Source organism: Hoplias malabaricus, chromosome 5 (assembly GCF_029633855.1).
Source record: "Hoplias malabaricus isolate fHopMal1 chromosome 5, fHopMal1.hap1, whole genome shotgun sequence".
Lineage (NCBI taxonomy): Eukaryota > Metazoa > Chordata > Actinopteri > Characiformes > Erythrinidae > Hoplias > Hoplias malabaricus.
The window spans coordinates 16,475,455-16,496,708 of record NC_089804.1 but is presented as its reverse complement, the minus strand read 5'-3'; the positions used below and the strand labels follow the sequence as shown (position 1 = coordinate 16,496,708).

Here is a 21,254-nt window from a genome sequence, read left to right as displayed (position 1 = left end):
TTGATATAACAAATAAGATGTGGACTATATGGAAAGAGAGAGAAAAATATTACTGTACATTAAACTATAACTCTAAACTAAAACTCTAACTGCTGTAGTTTAGCTAAGTGTGAAACATTCACAGTGATGAATTCCAGCATTGTTTAGATAATTGTTAGTTTAAGACATGGGGTGGAGCAGCATTCCACCGCAATTTCCAGGGAGGAAACTCCCAGTACTCTGTGAAATCCATGCAAAAACAAAAACCTCAATTTCAGCTACTTACTGGAATCAGAAGTCAGAAACCGACATGAGCAATTTGGACTTTATTATAGAAAATTGCAAAGTGGAAATGAGAAAGAACAAGCCAAGATCAAAATTGAGAAACACTCCAGAGCCCAGAAGAATTAAATGCAGAGGCTAAAATAAGAGAGAATCAAAGCAAGAATTCTGTACACACGAAGACAAATTAGAAGAAAACTCCCAGCTGCAAGAAAAGGGGATCATTGGGCTTATTGTTAGAGACCGTCTTGATACCCAGAAGTTTGCCGGTTCATTCTCCAAGACTGGCAGGGTCATCCATGGCTGAATTGCTCTTGAGCAAGGCACTGAACATCCAAATGCTCCACAGGCATCAAGGATGGTTGCCTGCCGCTATGGGTGGGTGTTCACAGCCCCTGGTGAACTAGTGTGTGTGTGTGTGTTTGTGTGTTAAAAAAAAAAAAAAAAAAGTTTGCAAGAGGTGGGTTAAATGTGAAAGACACATTTCATTGTATGAATAATTGCACACCATTATCATTGCATATTAAAATAGAGTTCAAAAACATTGTTTAAAACGGCAAGCACAGAGCAGTGCTATTCAGATCTCAGTGCTATTCAGAACTCAGATGAGACACTATGAGCACCTGCTCCTAGTACCGGGCTAGTTTTGCCTGAAAATTTGCAAGCTTTAGTAATCTGTGAAAGATGATCATTGTATGGATTTATTTTTAATTTAATTTACATGATGTACACATGCGTCTTATATACACAAGCCTTTTGTCTTTTTAGTTCAGTCCTGATTCTCTTAATTACATCACTAGGAATAAAGGACTGTTCTGTAGTCATTTTGTCGTGTTTATCACAATTTGTATTTTACCAGACATATATGCCACATAAAACTACATCTTACTTCAATGTTATAATCAAAAACATATACTTTTAATATTCCTATCATAATTTAAAGCATAAATTATATTACTTTTTCCCACACTTCTTTGGAACTTTTTTTTATTGGAGTGTTACAGGTCTAGAGACTCTTCCTCTTGCCCCAAAGGCATTGGACATTTTATGGGTTTAATAAAACAACCCATTAGACTTTTAGTTAAAAGGCTAACAGATAATCTCCTTACTGCAATTAACCAAGTTGTACCTCTGGCATACTTCATCCAATTAGCTTTACTAAAATTCTCACGTTTGTTGATTTTATTTATTTATATATATATATAAACGAGCTGTGATTGTTACTGAATGGATTACTTTTTTTTTTTGAAGGACACAATACAAACAATAGAATTGATAATAAAATATTTTTTAGGTTCATATAACTGTACTGAGTGATTATTTTTCCTTCTAGTTTAAATACCTAATCCAATATAAACAAAAAATAAAAATAAAGTAAAAATCTACTCGTTTTGACAGAAATAGGTCGGTGGCTCTTAAAAGAGCCTTTTGTTAATTGTGAAGAAAGCCGAGCTATGAGCTTATGCGCGCTCTCCGCGGATACGGCGAGCCAGCTGAATGTCTTTGGGCATGATGGTGACTCTCTTGGCGTGGATGGCGCACAGGTTGGTGTCTTCAAACAGACCAACCAAGTAGGCTTCGCTGGCCTCCTGGAGAGCCATGACGGCAGAGCTCTGGAAACGGAGATCGGTTTTGAAATCTTGAGCAATCTCACGAACCAGGCGCTGGAAGGGCAGCTTGCGGATGAGCAGCTCAGTTGACTTCTGGTAACGGCGAATCTCTCGCAGGGCCACGGTGCCAGGCCTGTAACGATGAGGCTTCTTCACACCGCCGGTAGCTGGGGCGCTCTTCCGCGCGGCTTTGGTAGCCAGCTGCTTCCTCGGAGCTTTGCCACCGGTGGATTTACGAGCGGTCTGCTTAGTTCTTGCCATTACCTTGTAATTTACTTCTGTTTCTAAGAAAAAATGTGAAACTACGCGGCCCACGGCCCTTTTAAGCTCTAGAGCAGCTTGTCGCTTATTGGGCGTCTGGGATTACCGCCTTCTATTGGACGGCCGACCCCTCGTGGCCACTATTCTATTGGACGCCTTTATTCCCGCCAATGTTTCAAATTATTAATCACGTCCTGTGGGTTTTCCACTGTGTCGGGCTTTGACATAATAAGCTGTCTTTTGACACTTTGTGCTCAAATTCTCTATATATAATTCATATGTAACTATATGTTCTTAAGTATAAATTGTTTATATGAATCCAATATGGAAATATATAAAACATGAGGAATTCTCAAGTTCTGAGTTTGACTTAAAATATATTTTTACTTTTTTTTATTTTAAAAGTAAATAATGTAACTAATTTTCAGCACTGTTCAATGAAAATGATGTAAAAGGTATTTAAATGATTTTTTTTAAACGCGATTCTTTGATTGATCAAAGTCCCTGTAAATTCCATTTAGTTCGTATCATATAAAATCAGTTTACTAACTGATTATATTTGGAAAGTTAAATCATGTTAAGTCATGACCTAGATTCTTATCCTAACTTAACTCTTGTCCATGGTCAAAACACAGCAGCTCAGATCAATAACACAAACATGTAAAACACTGTATAATGGTATAAGAGAAGCATGAATCTAACTGATGCTGAGTATCAGTGTGTATACACTGATCAACCATGACCACAAAGTGATTTGCACTTATTGTCCATGCTCTCATCTTTACATAATTATATACCACATATTTACACTGATGTGCATGCAATTGTAAAGAGCTGGTTAAATAAATGCACTTTTTTGCAAAAGTGGGCGGCTCTTAAAAGAGCCTTTGGGTGATTCTGGAGAAGTGGACCGACAGTTTACTTGGTTTTGGCCGCCTTCTCGGTCTTTTTGGGCAAAAGCACAGCCTGGATGTTGGGCAACACTCCACCCTGAGCGATCGTCACTCCTCCGAGCAGTTTGTTGAGCTCTTCGTCGTTACGAACGGCCAGCTGCAGGTGACGAGGAATGATACGGGTCTTCTTGTTGTCGCGGGCAGCATTTCCAGCCAACTCCAAGATCTCAGCGGTCAGATACTCCAGCACAGCCGCCAAATAGACGGGAGCGCCTGCACCAACGCGCTCAGCATAATTTCCTTTGCGTAGAAGCCTGTGAACACGGCCGACAGGGAACTGCAGTCCAGCCCGGGATGATCGAGTCTTGGCCTTAGCTCTTGCCTTTCCACCGGTCTTACCTCTGCCGCTCATCTTTATGGTACAGTTGTCTGTTAACGAAACTGAAATAAAACGCTTTGGTCTCCGTGCGCTTTTTATATAGAAAAACCATCTGCGTTCCTATTGGCTACAGGCAACGGCTCTTAAATAGCCAGTCAGAGCAGGGACATGAAACACTTGTGTATCCCCCCCTCCCCAACACACACACACTCTCACTTTCATTCACTCTCTCTCGCTCCCCTTTTTAAACCAACTTTATTAAAGGAAAATCTTAACAGCAAATTCATATACATGCATAAACAATACACATAACTTTACTCTGTGTGTGTGTGTGTAAGAGAGTATTTAATACCATGTACTTTGAATCTTGTACTTTGTACTTTTCATCAATCTTTTGAATGGTATATATATTTAAAGAAAAAGTATTGTCTTGATGTATTGTGGTTGTAGTGTGATGCTTAAATGTTTTGTATGAATTTCCTTATGAAGTATATTTAAAAAGAAGAAAACATAAGAATCCGTGATTATTGAGCTTTCGCAAGGAAATCAAGGTTACTTTGATGCACTGAAGCATTGCTCAGGCTTCATAAATACATTAGTTTTACACTTACTCCAAAACATGTTTGAAATCCCAAAATGATCCAAATTATTCTTAGTGGATCCCTTTTGTATAATCTGTTGAAGTCAGTTTATCTGTATTAAAATACCAACTAAAGATCTTTGTTGTATGATGAGTAATTATTGTTCATGAACATAGACTAATGTATTTTTCTGAATCATTCACAATACAGAAAGAGACTAAAGGAAATTGTCCTTAACGTTAAATATGTACAACTCCCTAAAATCTGATGTGGTGCTACTACTAAAATAAAAAGCTCCAATTACTGTTTCATGCTTCACACTCACTAACTGAAATTGCAGCTCTTTCTGGGTGAAAACGTGGTTGGCTCTTAAAAGAGCCGTTTTGTACCTTAAAGGATTGAAAAACGAAGAAAAACTACATTTACTTCTTCTTGGGGGCAGCCTTTTTCGCTTTCTGCGCCTTGGGCTTCGCTGCTTTGGGTTTGACCGTCTTTGTCTTCTTGGGGCTCTTAGCTGCCTTCTTAGGGGCCGCGGGCTTCTTTGCCTTCTTGGGGGACTTGGCCACTTTCTTAGCAGCCACAGGCTTCTTCACCTTCTTCGGGGATTTCTTGGCGGCAGCAGGCTTCTTTGCCGCTACCTTCTTGGGCTTCTTGGCCGCGGCGGGTTTCTTGGCGACAGGCTTCTTGGCTTTAAGTGCCACCTTTTTGACTGGTTTCTTCTTGGTCTCGGTTTGCTTCTTGTTGAGCTTGAAAGAGCCAGACGCGCCGGTGCCTTTGGTTTGCACCAGTGTGCCCTTGGTCACCAGGCTCTTGACGGCCACTTTGACGCGGGAGTTATTCTTCTCCACGTCGTAGCCGGCGGCGGCGAGGGCTTTCTTCAGCGCGGCCAGAGACACGCCACTCCTCTCCTTGGATTCCGACACGGCCTTGACGATCAGCTCGGCAACGCTAGGGCCGCTCTTTTTAGGGCGAGCGGCAGCTTTCTTCTTGGGTGCCTTGGCCGGAGCGGCTGCGGCGGGCGCTGGAGCGACTTCTGCCATCTTTCTGCTTTTGCTGAGTAGCGGTAGCAAATGAACACAAACGATTTTGTTTTGAGGAACCTCCCCTCCCTGCCGAGGGGACGGCTCTTATAAGATACATGAGAACGGTGAAGACTCAAGCTGGTGCTCGCTCTACAGCCGTGCTTCGCTTATACGCTCTCACTTGTGTTTTCTCTCGGCTTTTAGCGACAGAAATAGAAATAGCGGAGCAATTTGCCGATAAATTAACCACGCGTCCGTCTACAGCAGTCTCTCCCGTGTGACTGGAGACCGGGAACAGCCGCGCAGCGAAGCCTCGTTTCACATGGCGCTGTCAAATGTGTGTCGCTCCACCGCCTATTCCAACGAGAGATGGTTCATTTGTCTCGAATATCGGTGGAAAACGGCGACAAACGCTGGCTCGACCATTCCAAAGTTTCCGCAGCAACTTCGACAAGAGCCCGGACCAAAACGTGGACGAAACGCAAGTGGCCGAGCGCTTCGTTTACTATTTGAAAAATGAGCTCTCGCGGACTGAGTAAAGCACACGTGCGAGTACAGTGTCGGTGGAAGCCAAGTCTGTCTGGGCCTACGTACAATTTAGAGCAAAGCAGTGTAAAAAAAAATAATATATATATATATATATATATATCGTTGTGACCATGGTTACATTTGTAATGTATCGAATACATGAAAAGCGTGTTTCGCTGGTAAAAATCTATCACCACCTGCTGAAGGTCTAGGTCTAGGGAAGTTAGTTATTGTTCTTCTGTAAACTATTCATATCAGAACAACAGGCTTGACCAATTCTTTAATTTTTAAGATTAATCTAATTTAAATACTTCAAAAAATTATATATCCACATATACCTGTTAAGGCCTGTCCACACTGATCCGTTTACTTTTAAAAATGAGGTTTTGGTCTGTTACTTTGGCCTCCCATCCACAAGAAAACAACATTTAAGGTCACTGAAAATGGAGGTTTTTCGAAAACGTTGTAAATGCTGTTGTTATGAAAGTAAACAGAGGTTTCAGAAATGCTGACGTCACACATTGTGCCCGTCTGTGTTTGAAACTCTCCCATGGAGATAGACCTGGGACAAATGTTTGGATGAAATGGCTGATGACCATTTGGTTCAACTTGGTGTTTCTGAGCCTAGGATTTGAATATGAGATTCAATATATAAAACCAGCATATAAAAGCAATAGAATGCAAACACACCGTTGATTCTCAAAAGCTAGATGTAAATGAAGAAACAGGAGGTGACTATTATCTGAAAGGCTTTGAGACACAGGGTCATTTCAATACAAATGAGGGGGAGATGATCAAAAGGTTATTTGTAACAAAAGGCAATTAACTCAATTTAAAATTTAAATTAAATAAATCCCACAACACAAGCTCCCTCCGTAACCAAAACATCTCATATGTATAGTCCCTGTTTATAGTCCAATATCATATTGTCTTATATTAAGTATTCTGACAAACAAATGATATCATATCTCATTTAAAGCTGCAAAAAAAGCAGTCTTTATTATTCATTCTGTGTGGAGAAGAAAAAAAAGTTTTCAGCAAGGCCCCTTCTTGTCTGCAGAGCTTATAGTCACATCTGAGCATGAGGTAATTCTGCTGATACCACTATGTGCACACTGTAAAAAAAATTTCTTTGTTTTTAATTTGGTTAAAAATACAGTACAAACTTTAAAATTGACAGTTTGTTATGTAAAGTGTTCTGATTTAAACATAAAAAAAAGTAAAAAAAAAATAAATAAATAAATTTTAAACAGGTAAACCCAACAGTGGATTTCTGCTAAATTAGCATCATCATACTGCTAATAAACTAATACATTCAGTAAAATGTATATGCTGTTGTTACTTATTTTACAATGAATCCCTTTCAAATACATGGAAAAATACCAAAATAACAACATTGTTTTATTGTAAAAGTCTCATTATACAACTGTCATTTCACAAAATATTTATGCAAATTTTACTTCATTATTTTATATTATTTATCATCTTTTACAGTAATAAACACATTTACAGTAAAACAAATTTGAATACTGCAACTGAATTTCTTATTATTGTATGCATTAGGATTTAAAAGAATATAACCTGTTCTATGACTCTATTGACTAATATCAATTTCATTTAAACTGCATTAGATTCTTATAGTTCTTGACCAGAAATGCTAAAGCATTTATAATTGAAAAAAAAGCAATGCTAAATGAACTGTACGGTAAGAAAAAAAATCCAATAATATGCCTTTCCAAGGATTTATTAAGCGCAAAGTCATTAACAAAACAAACACTAATATATATAGTGTGATGCTAATATATAGAGTGTATTTGGTGTGTATCTGTCTGTGGATGAGTGTATGTGTGGCATGTAAATGGTGTGAGAAATAAGTGAGAGTCTGGTGTATGTAGTATGTGTCTGTGAGTATTTCTGTGGTGTGGGCATTATGCATTTTGTGCTGTGAGTGTATTTAACCCGAAACCCCGCATTTTGCGGGGTAGAAACACACCTTATATAATCAGCTTTGTAAGTCTTGAATGTCTGAATGCTTCTGTGAGCTCCGTATACCGTTAGAAAGCGCAGATCCTACCGTTTCTAAAAATAGCGCTCTCATCGCGGTGCTGTGAAGCCTCTGGGAGTAATCCAGTGTGAAAAACCACCTAAAAATCAAGGTGCTCCTTCAAAATTTTGGTCTTATGTCCTTGTCATGAAAGACTAATGATAGGCGCTAAGATCATTAAAAAAAACCGCTGAAAAAGGGACAAGAAAGACGCTGTTTACTTTCAGTTTCGTTTTGACTCACATAAGGTCAACCCACGCTGTCTCTGGGCAGAAAAATATGAGTCATCAGCAAAAACATATTTCTACTATTGATTTATAGTTTTTCAAGGTTTTTTTTAGGTTTCACATCAAATAACACTGCATTAGATCAACAAATATAAACTAAAAAGCTTAAATAATTATTTATTGTGTGTTTTCTAAATAAACAAGTATTATTTCATCATTTTTTAAAAAGATTATAATAATAATAATAACTGTAAACATTATCAGCATCTGAGAATGTACCAAATTGTGCCAAAGTACCAAAATGTTTTTTATTTGTTGGGATATTGTCCATATTTGTCCTGAACTAAATTCCTGAAAGTCTGGGCCTGCTGTGACTGTCAGAACTTTATCAGTCATACATCCCAGAGCTTAGAATATCAAGAAAAATATGTCCGTCTGATGCTAAAAATTTATTTTGTCACAGTAATATGACATGTAATAAATTAGCATAAAAAATGCTTATGTTTTCAACTAAAATACACCTCACACTAACAATCTGTGTCAAGATATCCACTGTGGGAATATTATTTCAAGGCTGTACATTGAGAAATATGAAAAAAAAGCAGGCGCTAGGTAAAATTTTTGGTCAAAACATGACAAATTTATAAAAAAATTGATTTATCGGTCAGCATGAAAACCTCAAGTGATTACATATTTGAGTAGCTAAGGTTCTTTAGAAAATAAAACAACATAGCCATATTCAATATGTCACATAATTACTGTTTAAATGCAACTAAAAGAGGCACTGACAAATAAACGGAATAGCAAAATAGCTATATATATAGGGTCCATCGAGTTAATTTAATGTGTATGTCTGTAGTGTATGTTGTCTATGTGTGTTTGTGAATGCATATGTATGGCTTGTGAGATGAGTGTGTGGTGTACATGGTGTGAGATGAATACAAGAGTCTGGGTGTAATTTATTTAGTATAAATGTTATAAATATATACATTTTTAGATATTTAAGGGTGAATTAAAATGCTTTTAAGCATGCAGGCTTAGTGCTGAGAAACAAACTTAAGAGCGTACATTAACAAAACATGTGCAATCTAAATGTGTCAGAGACAGAAAAGGTGAAAGAAAATGAGGAAAATGAAAAATCAAGTATGAAAACAAACATGAAAAGAAACACTGAACAGAAAAAAATGAAAGAGCAAGAAAGTTAAATTACCACACAGAGCAATGGTGGGAGTCAAAGGAGCTTGGTCCATCTGTACTTCTCCAGCAAGGCACGTGTCCTCCAAATAACAGAACATCAGGCCTTCCTTCTCATCAAAGTAGGACAATAGAAGCAACACCATCTCTTTGATGTCTTCTGAGCATCCACTCACCTATCCCACCATTGTTTTATGCTTTAACACAGCCTGTAGGAACTGTTTGTTCTTGTTGTCTTCGTGTAGTTCAGAAGCCCTTTCCCTTTCATATCCACATTTTGTGTAAAAGTCTCTTTAAGTCCAATTCCAGTGAGCTCCTTGAAGTGAACCACCATGCCAAGCTCACTGAACAAAAATGACCATTGCTCCAGTAGATTTTTTTTATCTTCCCCTGGTTGATTTGTTTACGCTGTGTGTAGAAAGTGACCTTCATAATTAGTTTGACCTCCTCTGGATTTGCTTCAGTTTGCTGCTCCAAGGGGCAGGAATTTTAAATCACAGTTTATGCACCCATACATGTCCTGAATTGCTGCTCTGCTTTATGGATGCACTTCATCTGTGTCTGAGTCCTCAGTGCATTTCTTTCGTTTTCTTATTTTTGGGGTTGTTGATCTCTTATCCTATTTTGTAATTGTTTAACTGAGTGATACCCTGAGTCAATCAAATCTCCTTCAATTATGTCTTGCAGAGAATTTGGAAATTTTGCCACCATCTTTTTGGCAACTTCAGTAGTATTCCTTTTATTTACACAAGAACTTTTTCGCATAATCTCACAAACTACAATCCAGACCATTTCTCTTCTCATTCATGGACTTGGTGGTTTTCCTCTCTCTACTGACTGTATAAGGTCCTCTGGGAACCTTTCCCATGGAATCATGAAAGTATTTCACCCAGTCTATATCAGAACTTTAGCAGCTGTTGGAAGAGGCTGAGGATGAACTTCTAGGTGAAACACACTGGAAGAATCCTGGAGTGCTCAGTGAGGCACCAACAGGTGAGTTGCTGGTTTCAGAAGTCTGGCCTGCAAAAACATACAAAAACATATCAAGAACACAATATGAACATTTCTAAGCCTTATACTGCTTATAATTGATTTTTCAATGCAGGCCACTTTGAGCAGTGGCTGCATTTTCTACTGACATACCTGAATATCTCAGCTTCCAAGCAGCAACAACTTTACGGGCTTGAACTGGCCTCAGCGCTGACAGCAAATCAGCTGCCGTGATAAACTGAGAGTCATAATATATCTTCACCCCAAGAGATTGTAAGGTCTCCTCTAGGATATCTTTTGTCACCTCTGGAAGGTCAGGTAACACCTCAGAAATGGCAGCACAGTAATGATTGCTCTGCGTCAGTCATCTCTAGATTCAAGGAAGAAAGACACTAGTTTTCAATATTAGAAATGAAAGATGTCATTAAAAAAAATAAAATGTTGGTCAGCTGGCAAAAGAGAAATGTCTACTCTGAGTATGTGTCACTGAGGACTTATAATTTCTCTGCATCTAAAATGGGGAAACTGCCGTAATTTTTGTATTTTTCCACATAGTGTTTTATCAAATTGTTTAAAGAACACGTGCCATATTTCTATGACTACAAATCTTTAATCACTGGTTTATTTAAACAACACTGTGTTTCAGGGTAATTACATGGTGATTCTTAACAATATATGATGTTAATGGATAAAAATCTACCAGGTCATTAATGTTAAGACATTGCAACCTTGAATTCCCTTTTGACACTGTGTACAGATGATATTTCGAAAGATAGTCAGCTTCATGTAAATCTATCACAAAATACACAGCTGAATTATTTTGAATTAAATTAATAAGAAGCTCTCCAAACTTCATGGACTCCTCATTATTTAACACAAGGAAATGCCCTTTTTATATGAAGTACTCTTATACTGTATGTCTGTGGAAACACTAGTGTCTTTTTCAGAACCCACTCAGAACATGACTTGGGTGGTGGATCATTCTCAGTGCTGCAGTGACACTGGTGGTGTGTTACTGTGTGTTGCTGGTACAAGTGGATCAAACACAGCAGTGCTGCTGGAGTTTTTAAACACTGTGTCCACTCTGTTAGACACACCTACCTTGTCTGGTCACCTTGTAAATGTAAAATCAGAGATAGTAATTATCTTGCTTCTTTCATTTGTGTTGAAAAAAAAATATATGAACAGGTGGCTTTAATGACAGATCAGTGTAAATGAGTGTTTTTTGTACAACCTAAAAATTAACATAATAAATCTGTAAAATGTAATACAGATTTTTTCTGTATAAAATAAGTCTACCTATGAAAGGTATTATTTTAACACCACCATGCTGTAATTTTTACTGTATTTTATTGTATACATATTACAATTTCTCTGTTTGAACTACAGTAAACTGTAAATTCAACAAGTTTGTGATTGTTTTAACATTATAGTAAAATTTAGTTGTTTGCTTAATTATTTTACTTTATATTACTGTCTATACATTGTGTCCTTGTGTTCCACTTTACATTGTTTTTTTTTTGTTTTTTGTTTTTTTTTGTCATGACTTTACATATTTTCTCTGTTAATTTCAGACATTTTTTACAGGTGCTACTCAATTCATTAAAAATGCTATTGACATACAATCTGATTCAGGACAATTCTCAGTCACTGTCTCAAATTTAATTTCAGTCTGTCAATCCTGGATTGTTTAAGACATTATTTGCAGAAGAAAATAACACCAAAATATAATACCCACTCCTGAGGGCATTAATCATGTGAAATGTTGCTACATATGCAGGAAAATAGCTGTAAATGTGGGATTTGTTAGGAAACTATTGTTCTAAGGTACACTTTAAAACAAAACCTTAATTAGGAACATTAAATACTTCAAATTAACGGAAAATCATTTGAACTTCACATGAAAACATGGGTGGCTCTTAAAAGAGCCGTTGGGTTTGGACGTGTCTGATCACCGCTTACTTGGAGCTGGTGTACTTGGTGACGGCCTTGGTGCCCTCGGACACGGCGTGCTTGGCCAGTTCACCGGGCAGAAGCAGGCGCACGGCAGTCTGGATCTCCCTGGAGGTGATGGTGGAGCGCTTGTTATAGTGAGCCAAACGGGAAGCCTCGCCGGCGATGCGCTCGAAAATATCGTTGACGAACGAGTTCATGATCCCCATAGCCTTAGAAGAGATACCAGTATCGGGGTGAACCTGCTTCAGCACCTTGTACACGTATATAGCATAACTCTCCTTCCTGGTGCGCTTACGCTTCTTACCGCCTTTACCAGCCGTCTTGGTCACGGCTTTCTTAGACCCTTTCTTCGGTGCTGACTTAGCTGGCTCAGGCATTGTAGACGTTCTTCGAGTTCTACTCAAGAATAAAGAGGGGCGTTCCTGCTCGCGTCTTATATAGACTGTGGTATGCAGATGAATCTTTTCTCCGCCCACTCAAATGCTGTCCAACGCCCATTGATCAGCGTTCGGACGCTTGAACTCCTCGCTCCAGACGCTCTTTTCATTGACGTTATGCTCTGCCCGAGACCTGAGCTGTCTTTGTTCTTTGTCCCGCGCATTTCGCACCAATAAAGTTCACATATGTAATATTTTACGATACGGGCTATTTATGTGCTCTAAGTATGAATTGTTCAAACAGGATTTCGGAGCTCTTTTCTTAGGTAATTATATTGTTTGTATTCCTGAGCGTCTCACATATGAGGACGTTTGGATTCAGATGTATGTTTTTCTATGTTTGATGAATATGCGAAGAAAATTAATAACACACGTTCAGTATGTGGAGTGATAATCACCATACTTTAAAATAATTATATATTCTCAAAATGGTACTGGTTTGTCGGGACTTTGTTTCAAACACTTTTTCCTTATGTGCTCAATTCCAAGACATGTTCATCGGTAAATGAATAAAATTCATTGTTTAAGAAAAAACTCATGAGCCAGGAGCTCTATTGTTGGACATGGACATAACCAAGTTTGGAATTTATTAAGCCTGTAGTGTGACAAATATGCTTGAAAGTATAACAGGATATCAATTTAAAAATGGTTCTACTTCATTATATTGACTGTTTAGTTTAAATACAGCCTTTCAACTTACACCTTTTACACCAGACAAAACATTTTCAAATTACGGGTTTTTTTGTAGTAAATATAAATAAAAATAAACAGCATTTGCTTTAAAAAAAAAAAAAAACACTTGTGGAAACGCTGTTTTGTTGAACTTGTGGGTGGCTCTTAAAAGAGCCGTTGGATATAAGCCTTGGTCGAGTCGAGCGTTTAACCTCCGAAACCGTACAGAGTGCGTCCCTGGCGTTTCAGGGCGTACACCACATCCATAGCGGTGACAGTCTTTCTCTTGGCGTGCTCAGTGTAAGTGACGGCGTCCCTGATCACGTTCTCCAGAAACACTTTCAGCACACCACGGGTCTCTTCGTAGATCAGACCAGAAATACGCTTGACACCACCACGACGAGCGAGACGACGGATTGCAGGCTTGGTAATACCCTGGATGTTATCACGGAGCACTTTACGATGACGCTTAGCGCCTCCTTTTCCAAGACCTTTACCGCCTTTTCCTCTGCCGGACATTTTTCTGCTGCTTCAGTAGACGTAAAAATAATGAATACGACGCTGCTCGTGCAAGGCTGTTATTATGCTCCTCTACAGGACCTGGTTGAAACCAACGCCCAGAAAGGCGGAGCTAAATACAACAGACTCTGGAGCGAGACAACACATCACACGATATTCATTCATTCGATTTGGCGCGAGTGCCTTTGTTAGCGCACTTAATACAGGTCAATTGTTGCAGAAATGGCTGTGATCCATTCCCCATCCACCAACATACATACAATATAATATGATAATACACACGTTATAAACACACATGTGTTATAAATAACGCACACACGTGTCTTAAAAAACTATTATATTTAAAAGAACTAGTATTGTAATTCAGCTTGATATAACAAATAAGATGTGGACTATATGGAAAGAGAGAGAAAAATATTACTGTACATTAAACTATAACTCAAAACTAAAACTCTAACTGCTGTAGTTTAGCTAAGTGTGAAACATTCACAGTGATGAATTCCAGCATTGTTTAGATAATTGTTAGTTTAAGACATGGGGTGGAGCAGCATTCCACTGCAATTTCCTGGGAGGAAACTCCCAGTACTCTGTGAAATCCATGCAAAAACAAAAACCTCAATTTCAGCTACTTACTGGAATCAGAAGTCAGAAACCGACATGAGCAATTTGGACTTTATTATAGAAAATTGCAAAGTGGAAATGAGAAAGAACAAGCCAAGATCAAAATTGAGAAACACTCCAGAGCCCAGAAGAATTAAATGCAGAGGCTAAAATAAGAGAGAATCAAAGCAAGAATTCTGTACACACGAAGACAAATAAGAAGAAAACTCCCAGCTGCAAGAAAAGGGGATCATTGGGCTTATTGTTAGAGACCGTCTTGATACCCAGAAGTTTGCCAGTTCGTTCTCCAAGACTGACAGGGTCATCCATTAATTGCTCTTGAGCAAGGCACTGAACCTCCAAATGCTCCACAGGCATCAAGGACGGTTGCCTGCAGCTATGGGTGGGTGTTCACAGCCTCTGGTGAACTAGCGTGTGTGCGTGTGTGTGTGTGTGTGTGTTAAAAAAAAAAAACGTTTGCAAGAGGTGGGTTAAATGTGAAAGACACATTTCATTGTATGAATAATTGCACACCATTATCATTGCATATTAAAATAGAGTTCAAAATCATTGTTTAAAACGGCAAGCACAGAGCAGTGCTATTCAAACTCAGATGAGACACTATGAGCACCTGCTCCTAGTACCGGGCTGGTTTTACCTGTAGCTAAAGCCTGGTTATTTGCATTTTCTCTATAACTTTTATTAGTATATGCTTTTAGAATAATTGTGTGTACATCATGCAAATTTCAAGAAAGGACAAACCAAAATTCAAGCAATACATTTCCTTATGTACTCATGCCACTTTTATCCCCTTGGTAAACTGATGTGTTTTGATTGTTTTACAGATAAATCTAAGCACAAATCCTCTACAGTGGGTTTAAGCTGGTATAAAAGAGAGGCTGGAGGGAGAAATTCAAGCGGCTAAATGCTGATCAATGGACGTTGGACAACATTTGAGTGGGCGGAGATATGTTTTATCTGCATATAACAGTCTATATAAGCCGCGAGCAGGGACAAGCCCCCACAGTCGTTTTTGAGTAGCACTCGAAAGAACGTCCACAATGCCTGAGCCAGCTAAGTCAGCCCCGAAGAAAGGGTCAAAGAAAGCCGTGACCAAGACGGCTGGTAAAGGCGGTAAGAAGCGTAAGCGCACCAGGAAGGAGAGTTATGCTATTTACGTGTACAAGGTGCTGAAGCAGGTTCACCCCGATACTGGTATCTCTTCTAAGGCTATGGGGATCATGAACTCGTTCGTCAACGATATTTTCGAGCGCATCGCCGGCGAGGCTTCCCGTCTGGCTCACTACAACAAGCGCTCCACCATCACCTCCAGGGAGATCCAGACCGCCGTGCGCCTTCTTCTGCCCGGTGAACTGGCCAAGCACGCCGTGTCCGAGGGCACCAAGGCCGTCACCAAGTACACCAGCTCCAAGTAAGCGGTGATCAGACACGTCCAAACCCAACGGCTCTTTTAAGAGCCACCCATGTTTTCATGTGAAGTTCAAATGATTTTCCGTTCACTTGTAAATTGAATTTAAAATAAATCCATACACTGATCAATATCTTTCATGAAATATGTGCAAATGCATTTTATATACACATAAGCCTTTTGTCTTTTTAGTTCAGTCCTGATGCTCTTACATCACTAGAAATAAAGAACTGTTCCGCAGTCATTTTATATCATGTTTTTCACAATTTGGATTTTACCAGACATAATATACCACATAAAATTACATCTTACTTCAAATATTCCTATCATAATTTAAAGCAATATCACTTTTTTTTATTGGAGTGTTACAGGTCTAGAGACTCTTCCTCTTGCCCCAAAGGCATTTGACATTTTATGGTTTTAATAAAACAACCCATTAGACTTAGTTAAAAGGCTAACAGATAATCTCCTTACTGCAATTAACCAAGTTGTATCTCTGGCATACTTCATCCAATTAGCTTTACTAAAATTCTCACGTTTGTTGATTTTATATAAGCTATGATTGTTACTGAATGGAATATTATTTGAAGGACACAGAATATAAACAACTTAATTGATAATAAAATATTTTTTTAGGTGCATGTTACTGTACTGAGTGATTCTTCCTTCCAGTTAAAATCTCTAGTCCAATATAAACAGAAAATAAAAATAAAGTAAAAAATCTACTCGTTTTGACAGAAATAGGTCGGTGGCTCTTAAAAGAGCCTTTTGTTAATTGTAAAGAAAGCCGAGCTATGAGCTTATGCGCGCTCTCCGCGGATACGGCGAGCCAGCTGAATGTCTTTGGGCATGATGGTGACTCTCTTGGCGTGGATGGCGCACAGGTTGGTGTCTTCAAACAGACCAACCAAGTAGGCTTCGCTGGCCTCCTGGAGAGCCATGACGGCAGAGCTCTGGAAACGGAGATCGGTTTTGAAATCTTGAGCAATCTCACGAACCAGGCGCTGGAAGGGCAGCTTGCGGATGAGCAGCTCAGTTGACTTCTGGTAACGGCGAATCTCTCGCAGGGCTACGGTGCCAGGCCTGTAACGATGAGGCTTCTTCACACCGCCGGTAGCTGGGGCGCTTTTTCGCGCGGCTTTAGTAGCCAACTGCTTCCTCGGAGCTTTGCCACCAGTGGACTTACGAGCGGTCTGCTTAGTTCTTGCCATCACGTCGCAATGTACTTCTCTTTCAGAGAAAGAATGTGAAATCATGCGGTCCACGGCCCTTTTAAGCTCTAGAACATCTTGTCACTTATTGGGCGTCTGGGATTACTGCCTTCTATTGGACGGCCGACCCCTCGTGGCCAAAATTCTATTGGACGCCTTTATTCCCGCCAATGTTTCAAATTATTAATCACGTCCTGTGGGTTTTCCACTGTGTCGGCTTAAACATGAGTTGTCTTTTGACACTTTGTGCTAAAACTCTCTATAAATAATTCATATGTAACTATATGTTCTTAAGTATAAATTGTTTATATGAATCCAACATGAAAATATATAAAACATTTGAGGAATTCTCAAGTTCTGAGTTTGACTTAATATATATATGTTTCTTATTTTATTTTAAAAGTAAATAATGTAACTAATTTTCAGCACTGTTCAATGCAAATGATGTAAAAGGTGTTTAAATACATTTTTTAAACGTGATTCTTTGAGTGATCAATTGAAAAGCCATGGATCAAAGTCACTGTAAATTCCATTTAGTACATATCATATAAAATCAGATTAGTTATTGATTACATTTGGAAAGTTAAGTCTAGGTTCTTATCCTAACTTGACTCTTGTCCATGGTCAAAACACAGCAGCTCAGGGAAGCATGAATCTAACTGATGCCGAGTGTGGCACATGTACACTGATCAACCATGACCACCAAACGATTTACACTTATTGTCCATTCTCTCATCTTTACATAATTATATAACACGTTTACATTTGTGTGATGTGCATGCAATTGTAAAGAGTTTGTTAAATAAATGCACTTTTTTGCAAAAGTGGGTGGCTCTTAAAAGAGCCTTTGGGTGATTCTGGAGAAGTGGACCGACAGTTTACTTGGTTTTGGCCGCCTTCTCGGTCTTTTTGGGCAAAAGCACAGCCTGGATGTTGGGCAACACTCCACCCTGAGCGATCGTCACTCCTCCGAGCAGTTTGTTGAGCTCTTCGTCGTTACGAACGGCCAGCTGCAGGTGACGAGGAATGATACGGGTTTTCTTGTTGTCGCGGGCAGCATTTCCAGCCAACTCCAAGATCTCAGCGGTCAGATACTCCAGCACAGCTGCCAAATAGACGGGAGCGCCTGCACCAACGCGCTCGGCATAGTTTCCCTTGCGCAGAAGCCTGTGAACACGGCCGACAGGGAACTGCAGTCCAGCCCGGGATGAACGAGTCTTGGCCTTAGCTCTTGCCTTTCCACCGGTCTTACCTCTGCCGCTCATCTTTATGGTACAGTTGTCTGTTAACGAAACTGAAATAAAACGCTTTGGGCTCCGTGCGCTTTTTATATAGAAAAACCATCTGCGTTCCTATTGGCTACAGGCAACGGCTCTTAAATAGCCAGTCAGAGCAGGGACATGAAACACTTGTCTATCCCCCCCTCCCCCCACGCCCCAACACACACACACACACTCTCTCTCTCTCTCTCCTTTTTAAACCAACTTTAATAAAGGAAAATCATAACAGCAAATTCATATACATGCATAAACAATACACATAACTTTACTGTGTGTGTGTAAGAGAGTATTTAATGCCATGTACTTTGAATCTTGTACTTTGTACTTGATTCTTTGTACTTTTAATCAATCTTTTGAATGGTATATATATTTAAAGAAAAAGTATTGTCTTGATGTATTGTGGTTGTAGTGTGATGCTTAGATGTTTTGTATGAATTTCCTTATGAAGTATATTTAAAAAGAAGAAAACATAAGAATCCGTGATTATTGAGCTTTCGCAAGGAAATCAAGGTTACTTTGATGCACTGAAGCATTGCTCAGGCTTCATAAATACATTAGTTTTACACTTACTCCAAAACATGTTTGAAATCCCAAAATGATCCAAGTTATTCTTAGTGGATCCCTTTTGTATAATCTGTTGAAGTCAGTTTATCTGTATTAAAATACCAACTAAAGATCTTTGTTGTATGATGAGTAATTATTGTTCATGAACATATACTAATGTATTTTTCTGAATCATTCACAATACAGAAAGAGACAAGGGGAAATTGTCCTTAACGTTAAATATGTACCACTCCCTAAAATCTGATGTGGTGCTACTACTAAAATAAAAAGCTCCAATTACTGTTTCATGCTTCACACTCACTAACTGAAATTGCAGCTCTTTCTGGGTGAAAACGTGGTTGGCTCTTAAAAGAGCCGTTTTGTACTGTAAAGGATTGAAAAACGAAGAAAAACTACATTTACTTCTTCTTGGGGGCAGCCTTTTTCGCTTTCTGCGCCTTGGGCTTCGCTGCTTTGGGTTTGACCGTCTTTGTCTTCTTGGGGCTCTTAGCTGCCTTCTTAGGGGCCGCGGGCTTCTTTGCTTTCTTGGGGGACTTGGCCACTTTCTTAGCAGCCACAGGCTTCTTCACCTTCTTCGGGGATTTCTTGGCGGCAGCAGGCTTCTTTGCCGCTACCTTCTTGGGCTTCTTGGCCGCGGCGGGTTTCTTGGCGACAGGCTTCTTGGCTTTAAGTGCCACCTTTTTGACTGGTTTCTTCTTGGTCTCGGTTTGCTTCTTGTTGAGCTTGAAAGAGCCAGACGCGCCGGTGCCTTTGGTTTGCACCAGTGTGCCCTTGGTCACCAGGCTCTTGACGGCCACCTTGACACGGGAGTTGTTTTTCTCCACGTCGTAGCCGGCGGCGGCGAGGGCTTTCTTCAGCGCGGCCAGAGACACGCCGCTCCTCTCCTTGGATTCCGACACGGCCTTGACGATCAGCTCGGCAACGCTAGGGCCGCTCTTTTTAGGGCGAGCGGCAGCTTTCTTCTTGGGTGCCTTGGCCGGAGCGGCTGCGGCGGGCGCTGGAGCGACTTCTGCCATCTTTCTGCTTTTGCTGAGTAGCGGTAGCGAATGAACACACAAACGATTTTGTTTTGAGGAACCTCCCCTCCCTGCCGAGGGGACGGCTCTTATAAGATACATGAGAACGGTGAAGACTCAAGCTGGTGCTCGCTCTACAGCCGTGCTTCGCTTATACGCTCTCACTTGTGTTTTCTCTCGGCTTTTAGCGACAGAAATAGAAATAGCGGAGCAATTTGCCGATAAATTAACCACGCGTCCGTCTACAGCAGTCTCTCCCGTGTGACTGGAGACCGGGAACAGCCGCGCAGCGAAGCCTCGTTTCACATGGCGCTGTCAAATGTGTGTCGCTCCACCGCCTATTCCAACGAGAGATGGTTCATTTGTCTCGAATATCGGTGGAAAACGGCGACAAACGCTGGCTCGACCATTCCAAAGTTTCCGCAGCAACTTCGACAAGAGCCCGGACCAAAACGTGGACGAAACGCAAGTGGCCGAGCGCTTCGTTTACTATTTGAAAAATGAGCTCTCGCGGACTGAGTAAAGCACACGTGCGAGTACAGTGTCGGTGGAAGCCAAGTCTGTCTGGGCCTACGTACAATTTAGAGCAAAGCAGTGTAAAAAAAAATAATATATATATATATATATATATATATATCGTTGTGACCATGGTTACATTTATAATGTATTGAATACATGAAAAGCTGTTTTTTTCAGAGCGTGTTTCGCTGGTAAAACTCTATCACCACCTGCTGAAGGTCTAGGTCTAGGGAAGTTAGTTATTGTTCTTCTGTAAACTATTCATATCAGAACAACAGGCTTGACCAATTCTTTAATTTTTAAGATTAATCAAATTTAAATACTTCAAAAATTATATATCCACATACACCTCATATATATAGTCCCTGTTTATTGTCCAATATCATATTGTCTTATATTAAGTATTCTGACAAAAAAAATGATGTCATATCTTATTTAAAGCTGCAAAAAAGCAGTCTTTATTATTCATTCTGTGTGTAAAAGAAAAAAAGGATTTCAGCAAGGCCCCTTCTGGTCTGCAGAACTTATAGTCACATCTGAGCATGAGGTAATTCTGCTGATGTCCACATTGTAAAAAATAAAAATACTTTGTTTATAATTTGGTTAAAAATACAGTACAAACTTTAAAATTTACAGTTTGTAAAATGTTTTCTGATTTAAACTTAAAAAAAGAAATAAAAAAATGAACGTAACATGTGCGTTATTAAACATACATGTGAATCCAAATGGCCTCATATGTGAATTAGCATAATCCTACTGCTAATAAACTAATACATTCAGTAAAATGTATATGCTGTTGTTACTTATTTTACAATGAATCCCTTTCAAATACATGGAAAAATACCAAAATAACAATATTGTTTTACTGTAAAAGTCACATTATACAACTGTCATTTCACAAAATATTTATGCAAATTTGACTTAATTATTTTTTATTATATATCGTCTTTTACAGTATTAAACATTTACAGTAAAACAAATTTGAATACTGCAACTGAATTTCCTATTATTGTATGCATTAGGATTTAAAAGCATATAACCTGTTCTATGACTCTATTGAC

At 39.3% G+C, this 21,254-nt stretch overlaps 7 protein-coding genes across 7 annotated transcripts; 1 reads left to right on the top strand and 6 right to left on the bottom strand.

The window, feature by feature from the left end:
• Positions 1–1,702: 1,702 nt before the first annotated feature.
• Positions 1,703–2,141, bottom strand: LOC136697005 (histone H3). Its single transcript, XM_066671861.1, has one exon. The coding sequence runs from the start codon at positions 2,130–2,132 to the stop codon at positions 1,722–1,724; it is 411 nt and encodes a 136-aa protein (XP_066527958.1). The 5' UTR covers positions 2,133–2,141; the 3' UTR covers positions 1,703–1,721.
• Positions 2,142–3,027: 886 nt separating this feature from the next.
• LOC136696163 (histone H2AX-like) lies at positions 3,028–18,091 on the bottom strand. Its single transcript, XM_066670327.1, has 3 exons — positions 17,697–18,091; positions 16,743–16,761; positions 3,028–3,437 (listed from the first exon to the last, which is right to left on the bottom strand). The coding sequence occupies exons 1-3, from the start codon at positions 18,077–18,079 to the stop codon at positions 3,051–3,053; spliced, it is 789 nt and encodes a 262-aa protein (XP_066526424.1). The 5' UTR covers positions 18,080–18,091; the 3' UTR covers positions 3,028–3,050.
• LOC136696489 (histone H1-like) lies at positions 4,391–5,069 on the bottom strand. The gene has a single exon (XM_066670927.1). It carries the CDS (start codon positions 5,023–5,025, stop codon positions 4,408–4,410), a length of 618 nt encoding a protein of 205 aa, XP_066527024.1. The 5' UTR covers positions 5,026–5,069; the 3' UTR covers positions 4,391–4,407.
• LOC136696999 (histone H2B 1/2) lies at positions 11,930–12,334 on the bottom strand. Its single transcript, XM_066671850.1, has one exon. The coding sequence runs from the start codon at positions 12,321–12,323 to the stop codon at positions 11,949–11,951; it is 375 nt and encodes a 124-aa protein (XP_066527947.1). The 5' UTR covers positions 12,324–12,334; the 3' UTR covers positions 11,930–11,948.
• Positions 12,974–13,589, bottom strand: LOC136697711 (histone H4). Its single transcript, XM_066672935.1, has one exon. The coding sequence runs from the start codon at positions 13,572–13,574 to the stop codon at positions 13,263–13,265; it is 312 nt and encodes a 103-aa protein (XP_066529032.1). The 5' UTR covers positions 13,575–13,589; the 3' UTR covers positions 12,974–13,262.
• On the top strand, positions 15,220–15,629 carry LOC136696993 (histone H2B 1/2). Its single transcript, XM_066671838.1, has one exon. The coding sequence runs from the start codon at positions 15,236–15,238 to the stop codon at positions 15,608–15,610; it is 375 nt and encodes a 124-aa protein (XP_066527935.1). The 5' UTR covers positions 15,220–15,235; the 3' UTR covers positions 15,611–15,629.
• A 901-nt stretch (positions 18,092–18,992) lies between the features above and the next one.
• On the bottom strand, positions 18,993–19,690 carry LOC136696477 (histone H1-like). Its single transcript, XM_066670913.1, has one exon. It carries the CDS (start codon positions 19,672–19,674, stop codon positions 19,057–19,059), a length of 618 nt encoding a protein of 205 aa, XP_066527010.1. The 5' UTR covers positions 19,675–19,690; the 3' UTR covers positions 18,993–19,056.
• Positions 19,691–21,254: the final 1,564 nt, after the last annotated feature.